Raw genomic sequence first — 23098 nt, 5'->3', positions numbered from 1 at the left:
AGCTATTGCAACTTGAACCTAAATTTCCTGTCTTGTACTAAACTCACATTTAGCCCAAGTTCCCTTAGTCATGCATTATCTTTTTTCTACCTAGTAAACCTATTACTTTGAAAAAAAGGAAAAGGTTTATGTGGTGGAATGGCTTGCACCACATCCCTTGAGAAAACATAGCAAAATTGTAAAAAACAATGGGACTTTTAAGGTGCAAAAAGGTTTTGTACAATTTTGCTGTAGTTATTACTATTTACAGTTATTACAATTGCAAGAATCATTTGCATTCCTTGCAATCGAACATCTAGCTTGGCTGCATTCAGTGTATCAGTGCTTACGTTTTCATCTTACTTGGCTTTTCAGTCACTGGGTACATCTTATGGGAGCAGCTTTGGTTATACACACATTGTTGGTTTTAATGCCTGAAACCCCTGGTATTGTCTCATAATACCAATGATGCTGTACTGATTTAACAAGTGTATTTATCTGTGTCATATTCACCTTCAATAAAGAAGGATAAACCATTCTTGATCCTCAGGGTCTAAGAAAGTGGACTTCACTTTACGAAATGCGTCCCAAAGGGACTTACTGTATAAGTAATAAGACTATGTGATGGTCTTTATAAAAACTAGTACATTAAATTTCCTACATGGTTTAAAAAGATATATGTATTGAATATTTTGTACAACTAGAACACAAGATGTTTTCAGCAAACTTTTATATTGTCAATGTATTTTCTTTAAAGGTAATGATTTTATTATGGTCAAACAAATATTTTTGTAATGTTGAAATTGTTGCTGTAAAATTGCTTGATAATACTTGGAACAAAACCCATCCATCTGCCTATGGCAAGAGTGATGTGTGTAATCAATATAGTAGGCTAAATTTCCTCAACAAATTAAATCTTTCTTTTATCATAAGCACCATAATCTTTTTTTAATTATAGTACAGTAAGGCAGATGGCTAATCCTATAGATATTTGCTTAGTTGGTAAAATTGTAGAAATAATGCACATTGTTTGGAATTCTTGCACTAAAAAATAAAGAATTTGCACATAGAAGAATAATGGGGACTAGCTAGTTGTTTGGGTTTCCTTGTCTCCATGTCTTCCTGTGTTCCCTGAACATGCATCATCTTCTATATGTATATTCTCAAAATACTGCTTTGCTGTTTATACTTAGCAGACATCTGTGTATTTTGAAAAACAAATGTGGCTTGTAAATTAATAATAATTAAAGCAGAAAAAAAAGAATTATCTCCAGGGTTCTGTTTCCTGTGTAGGACAGGAAGTTACATCATTGCTGCAAGATTTCTCCCACTTGCCCACGCATCATATTAATATTAACTCACATTGTGTTTACACTCTACAGATAAAAAAAATCTTTGTTCTGAAAATATGTACAAATAGATACATAAGCTATTCCGTCATTAGCAAGTTCATCAGCAAACAGACATAAATATGTATGTTATAGGAATAAGGAAATTAGATTCTGGATGAACGCTAAGAATAAGAAAGAGGTCTTTAGCTCACATTAACACTGAAAAAGTATATAGCATTGTATATTATTCATTATCATTAGATTATAAAACATGGTGAATGTTATGCACCTATCACAAAATAAATAAATAACATAATATTGATGTGGCATTTATTACCATATATGAGTAAGTGGATGTCCTTATCCTGTACCAGTGAAATGGTCTTAGTAAAAACTGCTGTATATATAACATGACTTTTAGGAACTTGCCGTGAACAAATGGTCAAATCACAAACATTTGCCAATGTATGCATGTGGCATAATGCAGACCTAGAATATGCTCCCTGGTCAACATTTACCACACAGATGAGATGTTCTGCAAGTGAGGGTTTTAGCTATGGTTGCATACATTGATAATCTGTATTTTGTTACACATTCTTTATTTATTTCATAGAATGATAGCTATCTTCTCTGTATGTTGGCATCTTTTTCAGAAGACTTTAGACTAAGTATCCATTATATCAAATCAGTAACCATGAATGTAACAGTCTTGATCCTGAACAAAACCAACTTCTTAGTCAAATGAGTATAATTCTTTACACAATGTCCATTGTCCTTATGTGCGAACTTAACATTCCCCATGCAGATTTGTAACTATATACTAATATCCTATATAGCAATGCTATACAAAAGTGACTTAATTAATAAAAATTTTTAGGGTGATAAACAACTTTAAATTAAATTAGCACAATAATATAGCTTTTTCAGAGATGGGGTAAGTCTTTCACTACAGCCAAAAATGTACCACTACAATTATTTATTTCACAAACAGATCTTGTATGGCGCACTTTCCTGGATGTCAGTTATCATAACTACTTTTGTTACATTCTGCCTATAATCAAAACTTTTGGATGCAAAGGAAGCACAAGTCATATACAGATTATATAATGTCTCTTTTCAGTTACTCTAATGCATAACTATATATTCACCTAAATAACTTGGAGCTTGCCAATCATACATTGGTAATACATATATGATGGACCTAAACAAAAGTGCAGGTATTATAAATATAAGTCTAGATTCTTATCAAATTGAATATGCATTCATTTCTAAAGAAAAACACGGGGGGCTCCTCTTAGAAAAATACACAAATACATTTCTTTCTGCTATAAAACAGGATATTGTAAAAGCATGGAAACTGTTTGCCCTATGTTTTGAGGAGGTCAAAAACAGTGGTGCATAATAAAATAAAAAATTATGCCCATATTAAATAGCGCATGAGAAATTTCAGAGGACATGTACACCATGAATTATTTGTCCAACCACAAGGCTGGGACGTTGGAGCCCTTTAGGACCCTTGTCTGAAATACCCATTCCCCTATGCTTCTTCTCATTCGGTTCTCTTTATTTTATTGACATCATATTCACAAGAGCCCGGCCATTGGTTCTTTATATTATTAACATTTTCTAGGATGCAGTTTTCATTTGATTGTGATTGTGGGCCCACAAGACATGCATTGTATAATTATAAAAAGATTTTGTACTCTTTGTAAAAGAATAAGGAGTTTTTACCTTACCAAAGTGAATGGCATTACACTGCATCTTTTTAATAGCAAATGGAGGACAGAATGTCCTTTGTGAAATTATTTTTCTATTAAATGTTTTTCACCTGTATTGTTACAAGTAACAATGCAAGTAAAGTTATAATTGTTAAATAATTTAATTAATAAGGAAAGTGCTGGATAATGTTACCATTTTATTTAGAAAAAAAGGATAATACATACATTTTATTATGAAATAGAATACATTGTATTGCATTTTTTATGTTAGGTGGTGTCCTTTCAGAAAAAGGTGCCTAATGAACACATTTTGAATATTCTAATTTATTCTCTAAAGCCATACACCAATTATTTTCAGAGGACAAAACTGTATTCCCAAAAGGTCATTTTTCTGAAATGCGTAAGATGCAGTCTGCTAAAGTTAATAAGGTAATGCTTTAAGACTAATCTGCTTCCGTTAACATTTTTCTATGAGAGAGATTCCATATGAAGATCCCCTTTCTCTCCAAACTCCTTCCTATTTGTTTGTTTTTTTTTTACTCCCTCTCCTCCTCTCCTTTTTCTCTTTCTCTCTTACCTTACCTTACAAATCTTTGGGTAAATATATGCATGGAAAATGTATGCTTAGACAAAGTAAAAAAAATATGCATTATATAAACATTCACATGGTTTTCCCTTTAAAATTGATGGCAGCACAGAAAAATACTCCTTGACCTGCCGCATATTCGTCGTGAGGTTTTCAGTCTTGCTTGCTGTGGATTACAGTATTTAACCTATCCTTATAGAACTGAACCCGAATCCCTGCCTTTCACTGTTTAACTATTTGGGCCTGATTTATCAAAGTTGTTCAAGACTTGAGAAGATAGACTAATATAGGAGAACTTGAATGATCCAGCAATCCTGTAATGGATCTGGTCCAGGTTTGAAAACATTTGCCAAATTATTAGCAAATGATTGTTTGGAAATGTATTTCAGTTTTGCTGGATCACCTAGGTTCACCAATGATAGTCTATCTTCTCCAGTCTTGAAAGCTAATTCAGGCTCTAAATGCAGACATTTTCCCACCAAAACAATGCAGTTGCCTTGACTTCCAAAAGTTTGCACCAAACTAACACACATGTGAAACACTTCAAAAAATCTTTTTAAATATTTTTGCTATGCTGGAATCGCAATTAAAACCTTGTTTTTATTGTCTGCTACTGTCCTGGTTGACCAAAATCCACATATTCCATGGGAATTTTAAAGATTAATGAAGAACTACAAAAAGTATCTACAAAGAGAACATTTTAACTCTAGAAAGTTTGCAATAGGTTCTGCACAGAATGCCAGACTTCAGAAGACAGTTATGATTGTGATTTGATTTCTAGCACATTAAATTATTCTATAATATGCTAGAACGTTGCCAAAACAATTTGTCTGCCTTGCTCATTACAATAAAAGAAAATATTTGCTGAATGTTTTAAAATGCCACACACTTTTTTTGTCTTTTAAATTAGAATAAAATCACCAATTGTGACATAAAAATGGTTCATGCAATCAATAAATAAACCAATATTTAACTATATACTAAGTTTCATTTGCACAGTACAAATTACTTTTTGCAACTTAAAAAGTGATAAACTTGTCCTGATGCACATTGCACTTAGCTTTTAGTTTCTACATCTGATTCTAAATGACAATACCTATTACAACTGTGGGTCACATAAAAGCAAATACCTCTTAGCCATTAAAGTTTATTAACAGATTACCTTGCAAAGAGATCATTAGCAATTGATTTTTACCATGACGGTTGATGCCAGTATAGAGACTATATTCTTCAGCTATAAAGTGAAACAGCAAACCTTTCTGCAAAGTCTTTAAATTATTTTGTAACCTCCTGTAAGTTATTTATTTTTATTGGGGAGAGAATACATAGCTAGATGTAAATTGACTGGCAAAGTGTGCCTGCTTCATAAATCTTGCAAATTATACAAACACTAATCTTTGTATTATCAATAACACCTAAAACCCACAAGGATATTGAGTGTTGGTATGTATTACAATATGCTCAATAGATTGTATATGTGTGGATTTATTATTATTATATTTTTACCACTTCTCTATAGTAAATATCGCCTTGTGTTTATTTGTAGAAATAAACCTTTCCTGTGAACAACATCAGAACCTGCTAATGTTCCAGTAAACAGAAGAATAATTGTGTGCTCTTTTCCTGCTGTGGGGTAATGCGATAATACAAGCAATCTGCTTTTCATGGCCTTGAGGCTAAATAAATGGTAATTATAAGGCTGCCAAACTGTTTCATAATTAATCAGGACAAAATATGACACTTTGCATTGAAAGGTCTTCTAATCTATTTTATCTGCCGTCGGTATATGTTCTGATCTCTGTTGTTTTTTGGGCAATTAAACCCAGTAAGTATGATGACTCCTTTGAAAGAACAGCCAGAGGCATATAACTAACAGAAGGAAAAGTGCAATTTAATGTGCGTGGATGAAAGGGAGCTACTGACAAATGGCCACAGACAGATATAGATACAGACCCTGCCCTATAAATGGTGTCTATCAATGCACTTCTCTGTGACTACAGTATAATTGTGTACTGAGGCATTATGAACTAATTACTATGTAAAAACTGTACTTACAGGATCACACCTGACTTTTATCTCCGATCTGGGGCAAGCTTTTTTTTCTCTTTTTCTATTTTTTAACATGAACCTTAAAAAAATGTTCATTGGCATACCAAACTGCTGGGTTAACAAAATTGTCTAGAAAATATCCAGTGAGCTGCAGTTCTCCAGACAACAGTGCCTTGTTCATGCCAGAGGTCAGAGGAGAATGGCCAGACTGGTTAGAGCTGATAATAAAGCAACAGTATCCCAAATCACATGGGAGGAAGTGTATGAAGATGGCAATGGTTGGTCAAGGGGATCAAAAGCATTTAGAATTTAATGAAAAAGTTGAAATAATATTTTATTGAAAAAATGTCATTTGTTCATAACACACTGCCAAATGAAATTTCATCCTGTTACGGTTTAAAGAAAACTAAAAAAACTCAAACAAATATAATAGAAAGTTCCCTTGAACCGATTGTAAGCCTTTAGTTGACCCTGGTAAGCCATATTTAACACCTTCCTCTTCCTCTGCCCTTAGCCATTATCTTTCTCCTATTTTTTACCATTTTTGTTTTTTGTATTCATTATTTTTTGCAACTTTTTTCAGTGTCACGTGTCAGTGTTAAGAAATTGTGCAGAACTGAATATTTTCCAACCAGCAAAGCTAAATGCCTATTTTAATGTCACTACTTATATACTTAAAACTAACAAAGCTTACAATAGATGACAATAGAATGTACAGAAAAGAAAAAAAACATTTTTCCAAAACCATATTGCTAAATAAAATATAGTTTGTCCCCAAAAAACAATGTTTGTACTATTTTACTTCACTCACCTAAATTCATGTGATATTAAGTACCCCCTGCAATTATGGTCTGGGTATATAAAGAGATGAATTATAAACTTTAGGGTTAATATAGAAAAGTAAAAAGCATTTTCACTTAGCTTAATGTTCACATTAATGTGCAAAATATTAGATGAATCTGCATCCATTCAATCTTCCAATCATATGCTGCCAATTTTTTTTGTTTAATCCTGTGCACATGACTGATGAACATCTTCAGTATATTTTGTAAAGCAACCTCTTCGAGTTCTACATTGAATTCATCAATTGATTCCAATTTCAACAACATTCCAATTTCATAGAAAAAAAATACATTTATTCCTCAAGTTAATACTATGCAAGCGTAAAATCCATATTTAGATCCATTTTATCATCATGTGATATATAAGTGTTCTAAAGAAGAAAGATGTTTAATAGGAGCCACAAGACTCTGCTCTTGAACCTTTCAAGGAATACAAACCAGGACAGGGTCATCTCGGAATATAGGACAGGAAGGTCTGGATTTTCCAGTAAAAAAAAAAAAGATTGTGGGAAAACACTCAGCTATATGGGGTCAATGGCATGGATTATAATGATGTTAAGTCTTTGGTGATGAGATATAGACAGGAAGCAAGGGAGATGGTGACTCACAGCTGTTCTGAAGAAGCTTCTCCAGAGAATCTTTCCATTGCAGGGCCTCATCAGTTGATGGTCTAATGGAAGAAAAAGAGCAAACTATCATCATCAAACAGTCTCAGGAATTAAGTGGTACTTATTTTCTTTATACTGTCTATTCTGATCAAATAAAGATATTCGTATCATTTTTTAAAATATCAACTAAAATAATCATGGATGTTTAAGAAGGTAAAGGTAATTTTCATTGGCACTAATGCCACATCATTATTAAACCATATCAAGTGGCCGGTGATTTATAATATGTGTCATGATACTTTCAATGGTGCAAAAGACTGCATGTTGCAGTTTTGACAAGTTAACTTTACTGAATAATAATTGGCACTCTGAATAATGCTTTTGAAAACCCCAAGTCACATTTCACTAAATATTTGCCAGTACAGCAGTGTTAACCAAGCCTATGCACATTTCACTAAATATTTGCCAGTACAGCAGTGTTAACCAAGCCTATGAGTCCATATTTTTAAGCCTAATTTAATGCATTTATCTTTTCCCAGGCTGAGATCTGATATGCACTTTGGAGGGTTTGATCTTGAATGCTCATTAGGACCCCAATGTAAAGTATAGAAGGAAGAAAAGCCATTGTTTTACCAATGCATTGGGGCTGATCTATTGTAACTCTCCAAGGCTGGAGAGGATACACTTTCATCAGCGAAGGGATCCAGCAAACCTGAAATGGATCTGGTCCAGGATTGAAAACATTTGCTAACAAATAGCAAATTACTTTTAAAAAATCCATTCCAGGTTTGCTGGATCACCCAGCTTCACTGGTGAAAGGGAATCCTCTCCAGCCTTGGGGGGCTTAAATAAATCAGACTCTGTGTTTTCTTTACAGAATGATAACGAAATGGTGGGCTTCGTCTTAAACACCTATGCGTGCTTCTGGTTCTTACTCTTGTTCTTGTGCTAGCTTGTTCTTACAAATCAAGTGTTACTTCCAACATCCATCAACCAGGACTTGTTCAGCAACTTTGAAGTTGTAATCTGATGGCTTGCACAAAGGAAGTGACTCTAGGCTTTGGTAAGAACATTTTGATATATTAGCCTTGTATTGTTGGTAGCCCCCAAGGACATGATTTGTGTTATAATGTGCTCTGCTTGTAAATGTAGGTGTAGATATCTGTTTAAATACCCATATGCTAGACTGGTGGACTAGTGTAAAGTTGCAATGCAGTTACTGCCTCCTCATACCCATGAACTGGACACGCCATGTTGAGTCTGATAGCAGCCTTTAGAGAAAAAATAGCATTTGGTAGTTCAGTACTGCTGGTGGTTGTATCCTGTAGGATTTTTAAGTGATGGTTGCTCTAAGAACCAACAGTATGGTATGGACGGCTGAGTGGCTGTGACTGGCAGGATTCCCTCCACTGGGAGTCGCACAGGAACCTCTCTGTTCCTGCTGCAGGTTTGGACTTATCCTTAAGGTTGAGTACTGGACTATGTTAACTACAGGCAGAGTCATCATCCCACTAATTGTTTACAGGGTTCATTCCAACTAATGATGAATTTTTTCGAGTTTTGCGTAGCACAGCATAAAGCCTATATATAAGGATATGTCCTATTCAGAAGCCCTGTTCTGCATTTGATGAAACAGCTGAAATTATCCTAAAAGGTGCAGATAGTCTATTAAACAGCATTCTACAGGTCCCATGAGAAGTGCAGTAGAATACCTGTAGATTTATTTTCTGATCTGAACTGCCAAAATGCTCATACTCAGTATGTTGATTAATGTCATTGCAAGAAACATACATAGAAGTGCAAAAAATATATATGTGTTAACACAGACAAAGTGCATAATACACTCATCTGGCATCACTTGGGGATATTTCATGTAATCATGAGCACATGCTGTATGTCACTAAACAGATTTTCATGAACACTTTTGTTTTGCTGACCCCTAAAGGCAGACAAAATACTGCAAAAACTAAACTGGAAAAACTAAATAAATATAGACACCTAAGTCTTATGGAAAGCATCTTTTCAGGCAAATATGGGCTTTTCTTTCTGGAGGTTTGTTAGCAAAAAAAAAAAAAGAGGCTGCTGCATCTAATTTTAAAGGCAAGAATGAACAGGTCCACCCCCTCATTACTTGGGCATACATCAGATTATATGCTGTCTATTTTTAGCTACTTAAACATGCACATTTTAAAAGGGTCATCTGACAGGGTAATGCTGAAAATACATATTTGTAAAACATGTTTCTCCTTAGGCCCTTAAGGCTAAAACTTGTCAAAACATGTCAAACTAGAGGTTTTTGCAAGCAGTTTTACTGCTCAAAACCGCAAAAAGAAAAACAGTTGACATTAGACCAAATAGGTTCATTCCTTAATAGGCAATATATGGCACCCCAGCCGCCTCCATAGACATAAAGACTTGTTGCCCCTTGGGAATGAATATAAAAGCTTGTGCGTTTACAAGCAGTTGTTACAAGTGGTTTCAATACAAAAAAGAGAAAAAAGCAACCGCTCTGCTAGACATTTGCAGCTGCTTGCAAAAGCCTAAAAATGCCTAGCAGTTACCTTCTGCTACCACTCCTGAGAATCTAATGTTTGACAATAGCAACTGATGTTTGAAAATGCTGGGGTACTTTACCACTAGTCTGAAATGAACCTTACTAAGTTCTTTGTAGCCTTCCTGAAACTGTAGCATTATGGAGGCAGTCATTGCAGACCTCCCTGAATCTGCTAGCTTCATGGTATTAAAATGTATGTATTCCAGTGATCTTTATCACTGAGACAGAAAGTGGTCAAAAATGTTAACGTTGTTTCAAGAACAATGGGGGCAGATGTTCCTGTCTAAGAAGTTAATTGCGCTATCCTAGTAGAGATTTCATTTAACTTTCTATTTGGTCTCCTAGGCAGGAGATCTCTCCAATAGGACAAAGTCAACTTAACCCCCCCCCCCCCATAAAAAACTCAAAGACGTTTTAACTCTTCACTACTCTCTCCAATCTATCTAATACTTGGAAAAACTATTTGCTGCACATACATTTCGTTCTCTCATTAAGTAAAGTCAGTGTTAACTTAGCTTAGTGAATAAGATAAAGCTGTGTTTAATTAATGTATCCATTAATTTTCCCTTGCCTCCAAATTGGTATTTAAAGTGAACACATCTTATTTACTAAGAAAGGTGAACAATCTCTACTGTAACAGTAAATCACCCCCCTTAAGTCACTAAACTGTACCAAGTATGCACAGAAGCTCTCACTTTTATCTGTATTCTTGTTCCAGGTCAGTGACTCTGAACCCACATTGTTTATCTTACTTATTTTTTGGAAAAGGGTTCACAGTGACCACCCTCATATTTCTCTTTGTGCAGGTATCCTTTAAGCCAGGGGACAAGACAGAAGTAAACTGTAAATAACTAAATAACTGGCTTGAAAAGAACATCAGAAGTCTAGTTATCTGATTTATTTTAAACTAAAAGTCATTTGCAGTGTACATGGGGGCCTCCTTCCTTTACAATTGTCTGTAATGACAAGTGACTCTTTGGCCTCAGGTCTGATCCCTTCAGTAGAAGAGCAGCACAAAATTAGATGTTCTGCAGGATATTTTACATTTGTCCAATAATTGCTCCACAATTTGATTATAGAGGTATCAGAGTCACAATATTCAATCTATCTGTATCATTTAGAGAGGTGATTAGAGTAATGAGAGAAGCACAGACATTATTTATACAGAGCACCAGGTGACTGCCGCCAGGAACACGAATGTAGCATGGACAAAGAAAACATGGACTTATATAAAACAGTACAAAAATAACTATACAGTATAATATTCTATTAAAACTCGAAATTCGGAGTTCTATAAAATTACTATTACCATACTATTACTATTATAAGTACTAATAAGTACTTATAATACTTCCTCATATTTCCCTTGTTATTTCTTTATTTTTCATGTTTTAACACTTTTTTTTTAACTGTAGTTCTTGTATTTGGGATAATTATATCACCCACTATCCTGTCTATGTGTTAGCTTGTGAAAGATGAGCTGTATTCCCCAAATCGTTTGCAATAATAATATTTTTCTTTTACATCTGGAAAATCCTGTATGGTATATATATATCTCAATAGACTTTAAACTTAAAAATTATAGATTGCTAACATAAAAAGTGTTAACATTTGACATTTAGCTTTGAGCCTGTTCATTAAGGAAGTGCAATGAGCAATCATGCAAGGCAAAGCCAAGAATTCAAAGTCCAATTCATAGAAAGGATCTGGAAATCATCTCAGTTGATGTTAGTGCATTTGTCTGAAATGAGATTTTGGTATACGGGTTGTAGCAAATTATACTTGATCTCTGAATAATATTGTCTTATTGTATAAGATCATTTCTTGTATTAAATGATAAGTGCCATAAAGCCACACAGAAATTCTATAATGCAGGTAAGTGTGCATAATCACTCAATTCATACTCATACAAAAAAAGTAATGAGCAACATTTACAAAGCTAGCTAGACTGAGAAGTATTAGGGAGTATTACATTCTAATAATAAGGAGTATATACATTATTCACCTGGCCAGTTGAATCTCTTTTTAACTTGCACCAATTATTTGCAAAGAAATAATAAAAATAGTTTGATCTGCACATCTGATTGAATGAATAAAGCTGCGTACACACTTGCAATTTTTGTCATTGGAAAGGATCTTTCACGATCCTTTCCAACGACAAGGGGCTGCAAGATGCATGAACGATGCTGTACATACAGCACCGTTCATGCTCTATGGAGAGGGGAGGGGGGAGAGCGACGGAGCGGCACCCTGCTGCGCGCTCTCCCCTTCCCTTTCATTACGATCGGCTGTCGTCCATCGTCCGTGGATCCGGCAGGTCGGTCGTCCGGACGATGGACGACACCGACTGTACACACGGAAGAATCGGCATCGGCCAATTATCGGGCGATAAAAATCTGCCGTGTGTACGTAGCTTTAGGTGAGTAACAGCTTAAACAAGATAAAAAAAAAATCCTTTGGTAAATAAAGCCTGGCATAAGGAACAGTTGATTGATTGCTACTTGCAAGTCTTTTATCATATAGACAGGATTTTAGTCATTGTGGGCCCTTATCAATTTATATTCCCAGACGAGCCATATAGGGTTTGTTTTGCTTCCTGTTTTAAATGTATGAGCTAAAACAAGAACTGACACTCTGATGATAGCAGGGCATGCATTTACCATCCAGAACAAATGTCTCTATGGTAAAAATATACCCTGGAGTCACTTACAAAAACTGGAACAATAGAGAAGTTAACTGTTCAACCACTTAAATCCAGTTTTTTTTATTAATATATCTGACCTGTATTTGTAACTGACATGTATTAATGTATTGATTCACCATTCATACTTTCAGAGGTCTCCCAAGCCTCTGTAGTGTGAATCAAGTGGAAAATGTGAGTTGTAAAGCAAACAGGAAAGATCTGGGCATTACTTACTCTTTTGGGGAGAGATATTGTAACTTTTATATACAAGTTATTTAACAATAACAAAGTGGGTTTTACAAGCTAAAAACCAAACAGAATATAACATCTTTTAGATCAGTTATGCATTTATATGGTATATTCAAAAAATAAATAAATGTATACAGAAAATGTATCCAAAAGCATTACTTTGAATGTAAATGCAGGGATCTATGGATCTATGACTTCAATGCCCAACATCTCTGTTTTGCTCCAGTTTTCTCTGATCCAGCCTGGGTAAACGAACCCCCACTTCACCCTTAATCTGGCAACAACTATGATTTTTTCAAATTTAATATTGACCGATATACATATAGAAACTTACTTGGGGGCCTTGATTTGCTTCTCAGGCTTTTCAGGGTATGGGATAATAAGGTCGATGGCAGTGTCAGGCTTCTGGAGAAGGGTACCAAGTTTGGTCTTAATCTCCTTGGCTCTAAAAAAAAAAAAAAAAATCAGAAAATTTTAACATACAGATTTCTTTTGTTAATAACACATGTTCAAGATTTTCTTAAAATCTACTTTTTTTCCATTTAAAAATATACCTTTTCTATTTCAATATGTAGCTGGCAAAAATTTAAAAGTAACCGATATAAAAGGAACAGTGATCAAAGATAAGTATAGCTCTTAAAGGAGGGCTTATTACTTTAACCATATGTCTGAGCAGAGGTTAAAAATCAGTATTTCATAGGTAAAAAAACATTCACTATAAGTGCTGCATACAGTGGACCCTGGACAATTGCTCCTTTTCTTCCAACACTGAGACAAAAATAAAGTTTCGTCTTCATGTTGTGGTGTGGTGTTTAGGTGTGCCTGGACTGTGTGTTGCCTAGTCCTGGCCCACCTACTCCTCAAACATAAAACCTGTATTCCATTTAAAAGTAATCTGCATTTCTGCTTTCTATATTGATGCACGGGTTAGTGCTCCTTTCCTATATGACTATAGTTGTGGGTTCTAGACCGGACATAATTATCTTGAATAGGTTTAGCTGAAACTAGAACAAAGTTTTGCCTATGATGCTTTCTTTTATTGTACTAACAGTTACATTTTCAGAAAACGCTTCCCCTTGAAAATGTAACTGTAAAAAGCCCGAACCAGCTAACCCTACTGTTGTTACAGTCCACTAACATATTAGTGCACTAATATAGCCACAATCAACTTAAGCTTTGCTAATTAATAATTAGGTGTAATTTCTCTTTTATTATTAATTAGCCTCCTATTTTAAATAATCAACATTTATCCAGTACTGCACCCTGCTAACCTACAGCTAACCTCTGTATGACTGGGGCCAGGAAACAGGAAATTCATGTCAGGAGAACATGGTATGATAAGATTTGCAAAATTTAAAATGCCAGATTGTACTCCTACAAATTATTAACTTTTCTGTAACTAAAATTACATTTTCATTACATGCCATTCATATATATACACACATATATATATATATATATATATATATATATATAATTATATATATATTGGTTTGGAGCTCTGCTCCACTCCATCTAGTGATCAGACTGTAGCAAGCCAAAAAGGTGAGAGAATTGATAAATTTCTTTAATCCAGAGACACTAGTGAGCCGAGCCCGTCTGACAGCTGGGCCACAAGAGCACGGGGACCAGCGCAGGTCTGCGGCTCTGTCCAGTGCATCCCCCAGCGGGGTCTGGAGAAGGACCTTGCTTGGGGAGGGGGGCGCACGGGCCAGAGCTGCGGACCCTGTCTCCTGTACGGATCGCAGGCTCAGACCTGCCATGGAAGAGTGGGCGGGTTCTGGCATTATGACGTCACTCAGAGGGAAGTTTCTTCCCCTTTGAGTGACACAGGACATGCGGGATCGGGAATCCGTAGATTCAGTGGTCTGCGAGCTTCAAAAGGTTGGGGACCACTAGTTTAATCCATTATTCAGCATCCCAGTTCAGGGGGTAGATTTCTTTGAAAGGCAGTAAATAACTGAAAGGGCTACATTTAAAAAGCATCAAATGTGACATTAAATGATGGTAAACCTTTATTGGCATTTAAAACACAACCACCTGGAGATTCACCTGCAATGTGTGTTTGACGAAAGTCAGAAAGTCAGTTCATTGGGCCTCATTTATTAAAGTTCTCCAAGGTTAGAGAGAATACACTTTCATCAGTGAAGCTGAGCTATCAAGCAAACCTGGAATAGACTACTTCTGCTAACAATAGTTTTCAATCCTGGACCAGAAACATTCCAGGCTTGCTGGATCACACAGTTTCAGGGATGAAAGTATATCCTCTCCAGCTTTGGAAAGCTTTAATACATCAGGTCCTTTGCTTTAGACATTAGCTCTATTTATACATCAGGGAATTTATTCAGACATTCCCTCAAACGTTCCTTGGTGGGAATTATTACTGCTATTGAAACACATGGGCCTGGAAGATTCTCACATGGGAAATTTTGAGGGAATGGGAGGGAATGGGAGAGATTTAGGGAACCTGATTTACTTGTTTTATAAACGGAGCTCTAAGTGTTTAACTTACACATTATCTTTTATGAATGCAAGTAACGTGAATAATATATCTGATGTTAATTCTGCTTTAACATTTTTAAGCACAAGCTCACCCACAAGCCTTTCCAATACATAACTCCAGTCATAACATTCCTAGAACATTGGTTTTGTACAGGATTGATGCCAAGTTTTATTAGATGACATTATTTACTTTAGATAAAGGGAATGAACAAAATGTATCACAATACAACATTTCCAACAACACTCTTCTTGTGAGGAGTAATAAAAAAAATAAAAGAAGATGTAATTTTTAGATGGGCCCAGTGATATCAAACACAGTTATTTTAGATTATTTATGGGAAATGAGGCGATAGAGAAAAAAAAGTTAATATATATTTTTTCCTTTAGTGTAGATATTCTTACAGATATCCTTTATATATTAATATACTCTGACAGCAATACAGAGCTAGGCCATGTTTATCTAGAAGGAAGCAGAGCTTTGAATAAAGACGTCAGCATGCAGTTTATAGATTAAGGACGTAATATTTATGTCATTCGTCTTCCTTGACTGATACTTGTATATTCAGAATACTTTCATTTTTCTGTAGTTGTGTGATGTCCTACTTGTGAACTGTGCATGAAGTGTACATTTTCACCATAAATGCAGAGTTAGTTACCATGGCAACAGAGAAATTAGGGCTACTTAAACAGCTTTTTTGATGTTCTGCTGTGTATTATGTAATATGTCCTGCAGTAGTCAGTTTCTAAAATGAACAGCCTTTGCAAAAATGTGATAAATTAGGAAAGGGAATTGCTATTATAATAATAATTAATGACATTATGCAAATTATACCAAAGTGCACATATTTTATGAAGCTCTATACAACAAATAGCTGCTGCAGATCATAAAACTTGCATAACAAGTGAAAATTACAACATGGAGAGTGGAACCATGCCTGATCAAGCTTACAATGTATGGGGTAGAGGGGCAAAATAAACAATAGTTAAGAGAAATTAAATGGTCATAAGACAAGTAGAAAAATTTGAAGATTTTTGGTGGCCTTCCATTTTCTTTTATCATGACTACTGGAACATCCTTTTCTTTGTTATTACACTAACTAGACTCTTTCCTCTACAATTTATCTTGAATGCTGCGGCTAACTTAATCTATTCTCCTGTAAATTCTAACTGGCAAGTCCCACCAAACCTAGTATTGTCACCAAAATTGTTGGGTGACAAGAGGACCATTGGCAACCCAAATGAAAATATCCCAAGCGAAAAAACATGTAATTTATTCCCATATAAATGTGTTTTCCTGGCTTTATTTAACTTTTACTGAATTAAAAAAATTACACTTATGACTTGTTTCCACAGCCCCCACCATGACACTACACCAGTATTTCCCCTATGTTCAGGGGCTTTGCCATTACCTTAAAAAGTCAGCCTGTGGTTTTACCAAATGTGCTTCTTTAAACATAACTATATAATATACAATACTTCAACATTGATTAAAAAAAAACACTAAAAAAACAATAGGGGCATGTTTCCCAATGCTGGTGACAATGCTATGTTCAGGCGCTTTGCAAATAACTTCTTTTGGTAATCACATTTAAGTGCATTTCATGATAAAAAAAATGATTATTTTGTCCATTTAGCATCCATCAACAATGGGTGTATTAGATGTCTACTACCCTAGCCTCATACTATAACCCTTTATATGTGTTATGTGTAAATGAATCTGGCCTAGGTCAGGCAAATGTTCTATTTGAAGCAACACAAACAGAAGGATTAAGTTATTATCATAGCAGGAAGTTTTGATAATGAACACATTTTACAAATCCTGTGTACAGCTTTGATTCAGGTTTAATCCAGCTGTTTTCTTTGAGAACAACACTATATACCAAAAACTACCCTGATGAAATTGCTTGTACAAGTAATTTTTCTGGCTTCCTGTACATCCCTTGTCAGGCTAGACATTAATAGCTTCCATACCTGTGTTATTTTTGGGCCCTGAATTTTTGCAAAATTGGCCAATTCCACAAGAGCAAGACACAATTCTTCATCATTATATTTAGCTATAATCTACAGCACCTGGTCAGCCAGATGGAAATACTTCATTGTATCTCTCTCAGTTTGCATAATTCATTTTTCATCTATGCTGCACCTTACTAATAACTTTTATGTACAATATAATAAACACACTTATATGTTCTAACCAAAGTCTCAAGGCATTGAAGGTTTCTGTCATCAAAATGATTTAACAATTCCCAGACAAACAGAAAAATATGGAAAAAGGTGACATCATAAAGCTGAATTCATAAACTGTACAAATAAATACTTTTCTATTTTTATTACTTTTCAGATTATTGTATTTTTCAGTGTTCTGGCTGGATGGAGCAGTTATTTTTATGTCTTTAGTGATACCATAGTTAGATTGGTTAGAATAGATTGTTAGATCCCTTGACAATACAGACAGAAGCTAATGCATTTTCAACATTTGATTTACCCAAATTTGAATAGGTTCAGTGTCATTTACCGTATTTTTCGCCGTATAAGACGCTCCGGAATATAAGACGCACCCAATTTTAAAGGAGGAAAATCAAGAAAAAAAAGATTCTGAAACATTATTCCCCTTCTGATCACTCATGTGCCATTCAAATTCCCTTTCTGATCACTCTGTGCCATTCAAATTGCCCTTCTGATCATTCTGCCATTCAAATTCCCCTTCTGATCACTCTATGTCGTTCTTACCTTTTTTTCCACTGTACGGCAGTTAGGGCAGGGATCAGCAGGGGGCGCTGTGCCGGCTTCTTACGCTCTGCACTGCAGCCAGGAGGAGACACAAGCTGCAGCCAGCGAGGAGAGGAGACACACGCAGGATCGGGTACCAGGTGAGTATCTAATTTTAATTATTTTATAACACATTTGTCGTATAAGATGCACCAACTTTTCCCCCCCAGTTTTGGGGAAGAAAAAGTGCGTCTTATACGGCAAAAAATACGGTAGATGAAACAGAAGATTAGTAGTGACAAGGGTACATTGGATGGGATACAAATTTTGGTAATTGACTTACTTTTTAATGGTCAGCCTCTATTTTATGTTGTGGTGATTGAAATCTAAATGATATTGCAAAATACATCATCATCTAAAGTATTATAATGTTAAAGGAGACCCTGGTAGTATTTGATTGAAACAAATCTGAGGTGGTTTCTCAACCTGGTTCTGCTAGACAGTCTAATACCTTTAAAGTCCCAATCAAAGAATGAAGTGGGTTGCCTCTTTTGTAATACTTCTGATGATCCTACTCCCCAAAAGATTACAGTCATTACAAGGAGTATCTCAAAATACTGAGAACACCGTCTTTGATGTGTTACAAATACCTGTGTATTTCAAGATTGCACGTAGGTGAATTTTGTCTGCTTTGATCTTTATTTTACTTCATTATATCTTCTTCTAATGCTAAAAATGCTTTATATTCCTCTGCCCATTTGTATTCTACACTTAAAGTAATTACCATTTTATTTCATGAACTCATGACCCCTTTATAGCTCCCCTACCACCATATTTGTTGTTTTCCGACTGATCAATTTTGTAATGTATTCTTTTTTTTTTTTTATAACATTCTTTATTTTTGAAAAATATTTTTAAAAAACAAACAATACAATATCCAGTCAGGATGCAAAGGGGTAGAGGTATGTATTCTAATAGTGTAAAACCTAAGATAGGACACATTTGATAAGAAAAATACACATAGCATAAACCGTTTCAATAAATTAAATCTCAATCTAGATAGTGCGCATTGCTAGTAAAGATAATTCTCATATGTATGACTATAGCTACATACACACTTCCAATTATTATCATTGTTAAACGAACGACGAACGATCCTGCACGATATCTACGAACGATCGTATAGCACCGATCCTGCACATACAGATAACGACACGATCGTTCGTAGATATTGTACACACAATAGATACGATCGTTTGAGCGATAGAGGAACTATGTGCACGACAGGAAGTGAACCAACGTTCGTTCATTACGCATGCTCAGATCATGGACGATCAACGAACGATCGTACACACGAACGATGGTCAACGATCGTCGTCCAATCCGATCCGCCGGTCCGGTCGTTCGTTTCCAACGACTTTCCTCGTTCGTCGGCGTCGTTGGTTACTTTTTTTACGAACGATTTTTGCCCAATCGATCGTTCGTCGTTCGTTCGTCGTTCATTTTGAACGATAAAAATTGGAAGTGTGTACGCAGCTTTAGCCATCTGCATTTTGTAAGTGTTGAAAATTCCCCACTGAAGTCAGCAGGATACAAAATAAATTTTGACATGAAGCATCACAAGCAGAAAGAGGAGAAAATAACAAACGAAATGTCACGTACCAAATGTTCTTTAGGGATTGTTAATCAAAGAATAAAGGCACAATCCATTAAACCCATTCATGAATAAAAGTTGCCCGAACTATAAAAATTGGTTCAGGTTGGTGGGTAATGTTTAAGGAACACAAAAAGTACACATTTCTGAAGTGTTCTGGTAAATGCAGAATATTTTACCATGATAGTGGTTTGAACATCCATAGAAGCAGGAACAACATACAGCTAAAATAACTAGAAAGTTGCTAACTAGAACTAATGATGGGCTAGTTACCTAATTTATTCACTTTACCCGTTTAAAAAGTTTTTTCACATGGCGAATGTTGACTCTACATACTCTTTATATTGACTGGTGGGACCTATTATAATAAAATATGTACACACAAACTAGAACTATTGGATGTGAACTAATAATGTTCTGGTATACGTTTTCTTTTTTTAAACTGCTATGAGGGCCAGTTTGAAAAACAAAACAAATTTCTAGTCAGCTAAACATGAAATATTATGTTATGTAAAAAAAACTTGTTGATTACAAAACCCAATAGCTTAAGCTTAGATGTACTTACATCTAAATGATTAGGAGCAGTGACTTATTCCCCTTTCTTCCCATCCCTGCCTGCTCAGATCATATTTACTATATGAAGGTAGAGAAGATAGAGAACCATACAGCCTAATAACACTGCTGTGACAAGTTTACTTTTTATTCCATTTTTGTTAAATAAATATATATTTATTCATTTTTATTCGCAAACTAATATAACTATTAGCTAAATAATATATACTATTATACCTATACCCCCTTCCCACGACATATTACGTAATCTCATGTAGTATAACTTTACTGTATCTTCTTACCATGGCAATCCACCAATGGAGGGATAAAAACCTCCGCTACCTCAAGTCATTGAGTACACTGTAACACTTCACCATGGGAGTGCTTGAAAAGAACAGTCACATTACATGCACTAGTAGGTATCTGTAGCTATCCAGTGGTAAACTATTGACTTTGAAAATTGCTACATGTTTTCTTTAAGATGAGATTGACTCATGGAAAAAAACATTTTTATTGTGTTCTATTTGCCAATAATACCATGTTCCTACCTAGCAATAGACAAACTCATTCTCTGACCAACAATTTAGAGAACAAAATCTGTTTGGCCAGTTTTTGCCATACTAATGATCAGTGCAGTTTTGTCTCTCCTTGGTAATGGGCAAATTACACAGTTACTGTGGATCTTGGAGGAGCAGGATACCATTGCCATTAAATGCAAATAGCTATTTGCTACAATTTAATGCTATCATGTAATGGTTTATATACTGAATTAAATAAAAAATGTTCTTTCAACTAGCTGTTTTCTTTGGAAAGAACGTGACCTCTAGCCAGGAATGCACAGTATTTTTCAGTCAACGCTACATAAAAAGATGACTCAAGTTCAATGTTCTCACCAGCTTAGAAAAGAGCTCATTTATTACAACAGCAAACATTCAGACATGCGTCTGTACCAAATTAGCTGACCTTTCATTTTTTCTTTGTTGTCTGTTCAACAGGCCATGCTAGAACATAATAAATGTATTTATGTATTCTGTGTCGGTACTTAAAATGTAACCATCTAGCTTACCCATAATTATTCTCTTATTCTAAAATTTAATGATATATCTAAGTTTGGTTTGATCGGGTCCATGATTTAGATTCCCTAAATGCTCTACCAACATTTAACCAGCAAAAGAACCTGTAATAAATTTATGTCAGTAATATTCTTAAAATATCTGATATCTTAAATGTGTTTGCTGTTCTTGCTGGTGGTTAAGTCACTGCCAAGTTGTAATGTGAATGTTCCTTTCAAGCACCCCCAAGGTGAAATGTACAATGGTATTCAGCAGTTTGGTACTCCCAGTATAGCTGCCCATTACTGATTGCATTAAAGTAAAATTTTGCCATTCCCACTGTACCACTCTCGCATCTAAAAACTATAATACTGGCAAATGACACCCACTGCCCAGATACAGTAGTGTCTCTCTTCCAATCTTTTCCTTTATCCAAATTTCAAAATTCTGTCTAGTGCATGTGATATCTTAACACCAGCCTGCTTCAGACACAAAGAGTTTCTGCAAAATGGGACATTCTCTGTGTATTGTGCAATTTATCACCGGTAAACTTGGAAATGGTCAAAGATTCACTGTGGAATACCTGTGGCAAGGCTTCTCTATCTTTTTAACAGGGGGGAACCCCTTGAAATAACTTTCAGGTCTTCAGGGGCCTCCTACTATAAATATTATATCCACAGCTCACATTAGGCTGAGTACACATGTGCAATAATTGTCGTTGTAAAGGATCTTTCACAATCCTGTCCAGCAACTAAGGACTGCAGGATGCAAGAATGAATGCTGTACATACAGCATTCCCTGGAGAGGGGAACGGGAGAACGACGGAGCGGCACTCCGCTGCACGCTCTCCCCCTTTGCTCCCATTAAGATCGTTCGTCGCCCAACGTCTGTGGATTCTTGTCCAATATCGATTCCTGTCCGATATCGGCCCTGAGCTAATTATTGGAGAAGAACCCTTGGACGTGTGTATGTAGCCTTAGTGTAGTAGTCACTAGGAAGAATGTTTCCTACATTGCTTGCTACCAGGAAGAATGTCACTCTTACAGATAGCCAAAATGATCATTGGCATCTTTTAAACTGACCTGAAAGCTACAAATTGCAAATTGCTTAAGGAACCCCTAGCAACCTCTGGAGGATTCCTAGGGTTCCATGAAAGCCTGGTTGAGAAACACTGCTCTATGCTATATGTATAATTGGCCAAGTTGGCCAAAGTATGAGCCACAGCACATAGCCCATGGAACACCTCAGATTGTGGCCCTCAGACATATTCATGCTGATCACAGCTGATGGGATCTGAAGGGTAGAACAGAGCTTGGTACTCAATCAACACACAATACCAGTAAAAGAAACAGGCACACTAAAATTCTGAAAGGAAACTCACAAACACTTGAACTCTCAGAAACACTTCTAAAGAGACTCCCAAGAATAAAGGTACTTTCTGATAATCTCAGGGACACAGTACCTCTGCAAGGAAATTGAAAAGGCACTGGAAATCTTCAGCAAAAAGAACCTAAGGAATTCAGAACATCACCCGTACATGGGCCTGTGGATGAAATAAACCTTTTGCAATGGATTTGTCTGAGCTTAAAGTGAGAGGTTGCTTTACAGGATAGGCATGGCCATGCTGTGTGGAATCTATATTACCTAGGAGGTTCAAGATAGGGCAACTCAAAACCAGAGGATTACGGTGCTGCAACTTTAAAGCTAGAGTTGGATGGGAAGCTGTTACTTAGCAATGCCAGACTGGGCAAAAAGCTGGCACTTAGGAAGCTATGCACTTGGCATAAACTGCCATATCTCTAGGATCACTAGGTCTTGAACAGTAATTTAAGAAAATATGGGTCCTGGAGGGTTTTGTACACGAATCAAAGAGCTAGTAGGAAAGTATTTCTTCTTGCATCTAAGTTTGTTTTATATTCCTGGACTGCTACTGAACAAAGTGTTAGTTCTTAGGACTGAGATATTTGCCCTGGGTATTAGTCGTATGGATCCCAGATAAGTCACACTAGCTACATGAGTGGCTAATAAAA

The 23098-nt window shown here is 35.7% G+C and overlaps 1 protein-coding gene across 1 annotated transcript in view; it reads right to left on the bottom strand.

Moving 5' to 3' along the window:
- The window catches only part of RGS5 (regulator of G protein signaling 5), a 68733-nt gene that overhangs the window by 21398 nt on the left and 24237 nt on the right, over nucleotides 1-23098 (bottom strand). Inside the window, exons 2-3 of the mRNA XM_072419980.1 lie at nucleotides 12934-13044; nucleotides 7114-7175 (exon numbers count right to left, since the gene is read on the bottom strand). Of these exons, the coding sequence (XP_072276081.1) occupies nucleotides 7114-7175; nucleotides 12934-13044 (173 nt within the window). The remainder of the gene's footprint in view (nucleotides 1-7113; nucleotides 7176-12933; nucleotides 13045-23098) is intronic.

This window comes from Pyxicephalus adspersus, chromosome 8 (genome assembly GCF_032062135.1).
Source record: "Pyxicephalus adspersus chromosome 8, UCB_Pads_2.0, whole genome shotgun sequence".
Classification (NCBI taxonomy): Eukaryota; Metazoa; Chordata; class Amphibia; order Anura; family Pyxicephalidae; genus Pyxicephalus; species Pyxicephalus adspersus.
The sequence above is the reverse complement of the archived record's forward strand: the minus strand, read 5'-3'. Positions and strand labels throughout refer to the sequence as shown.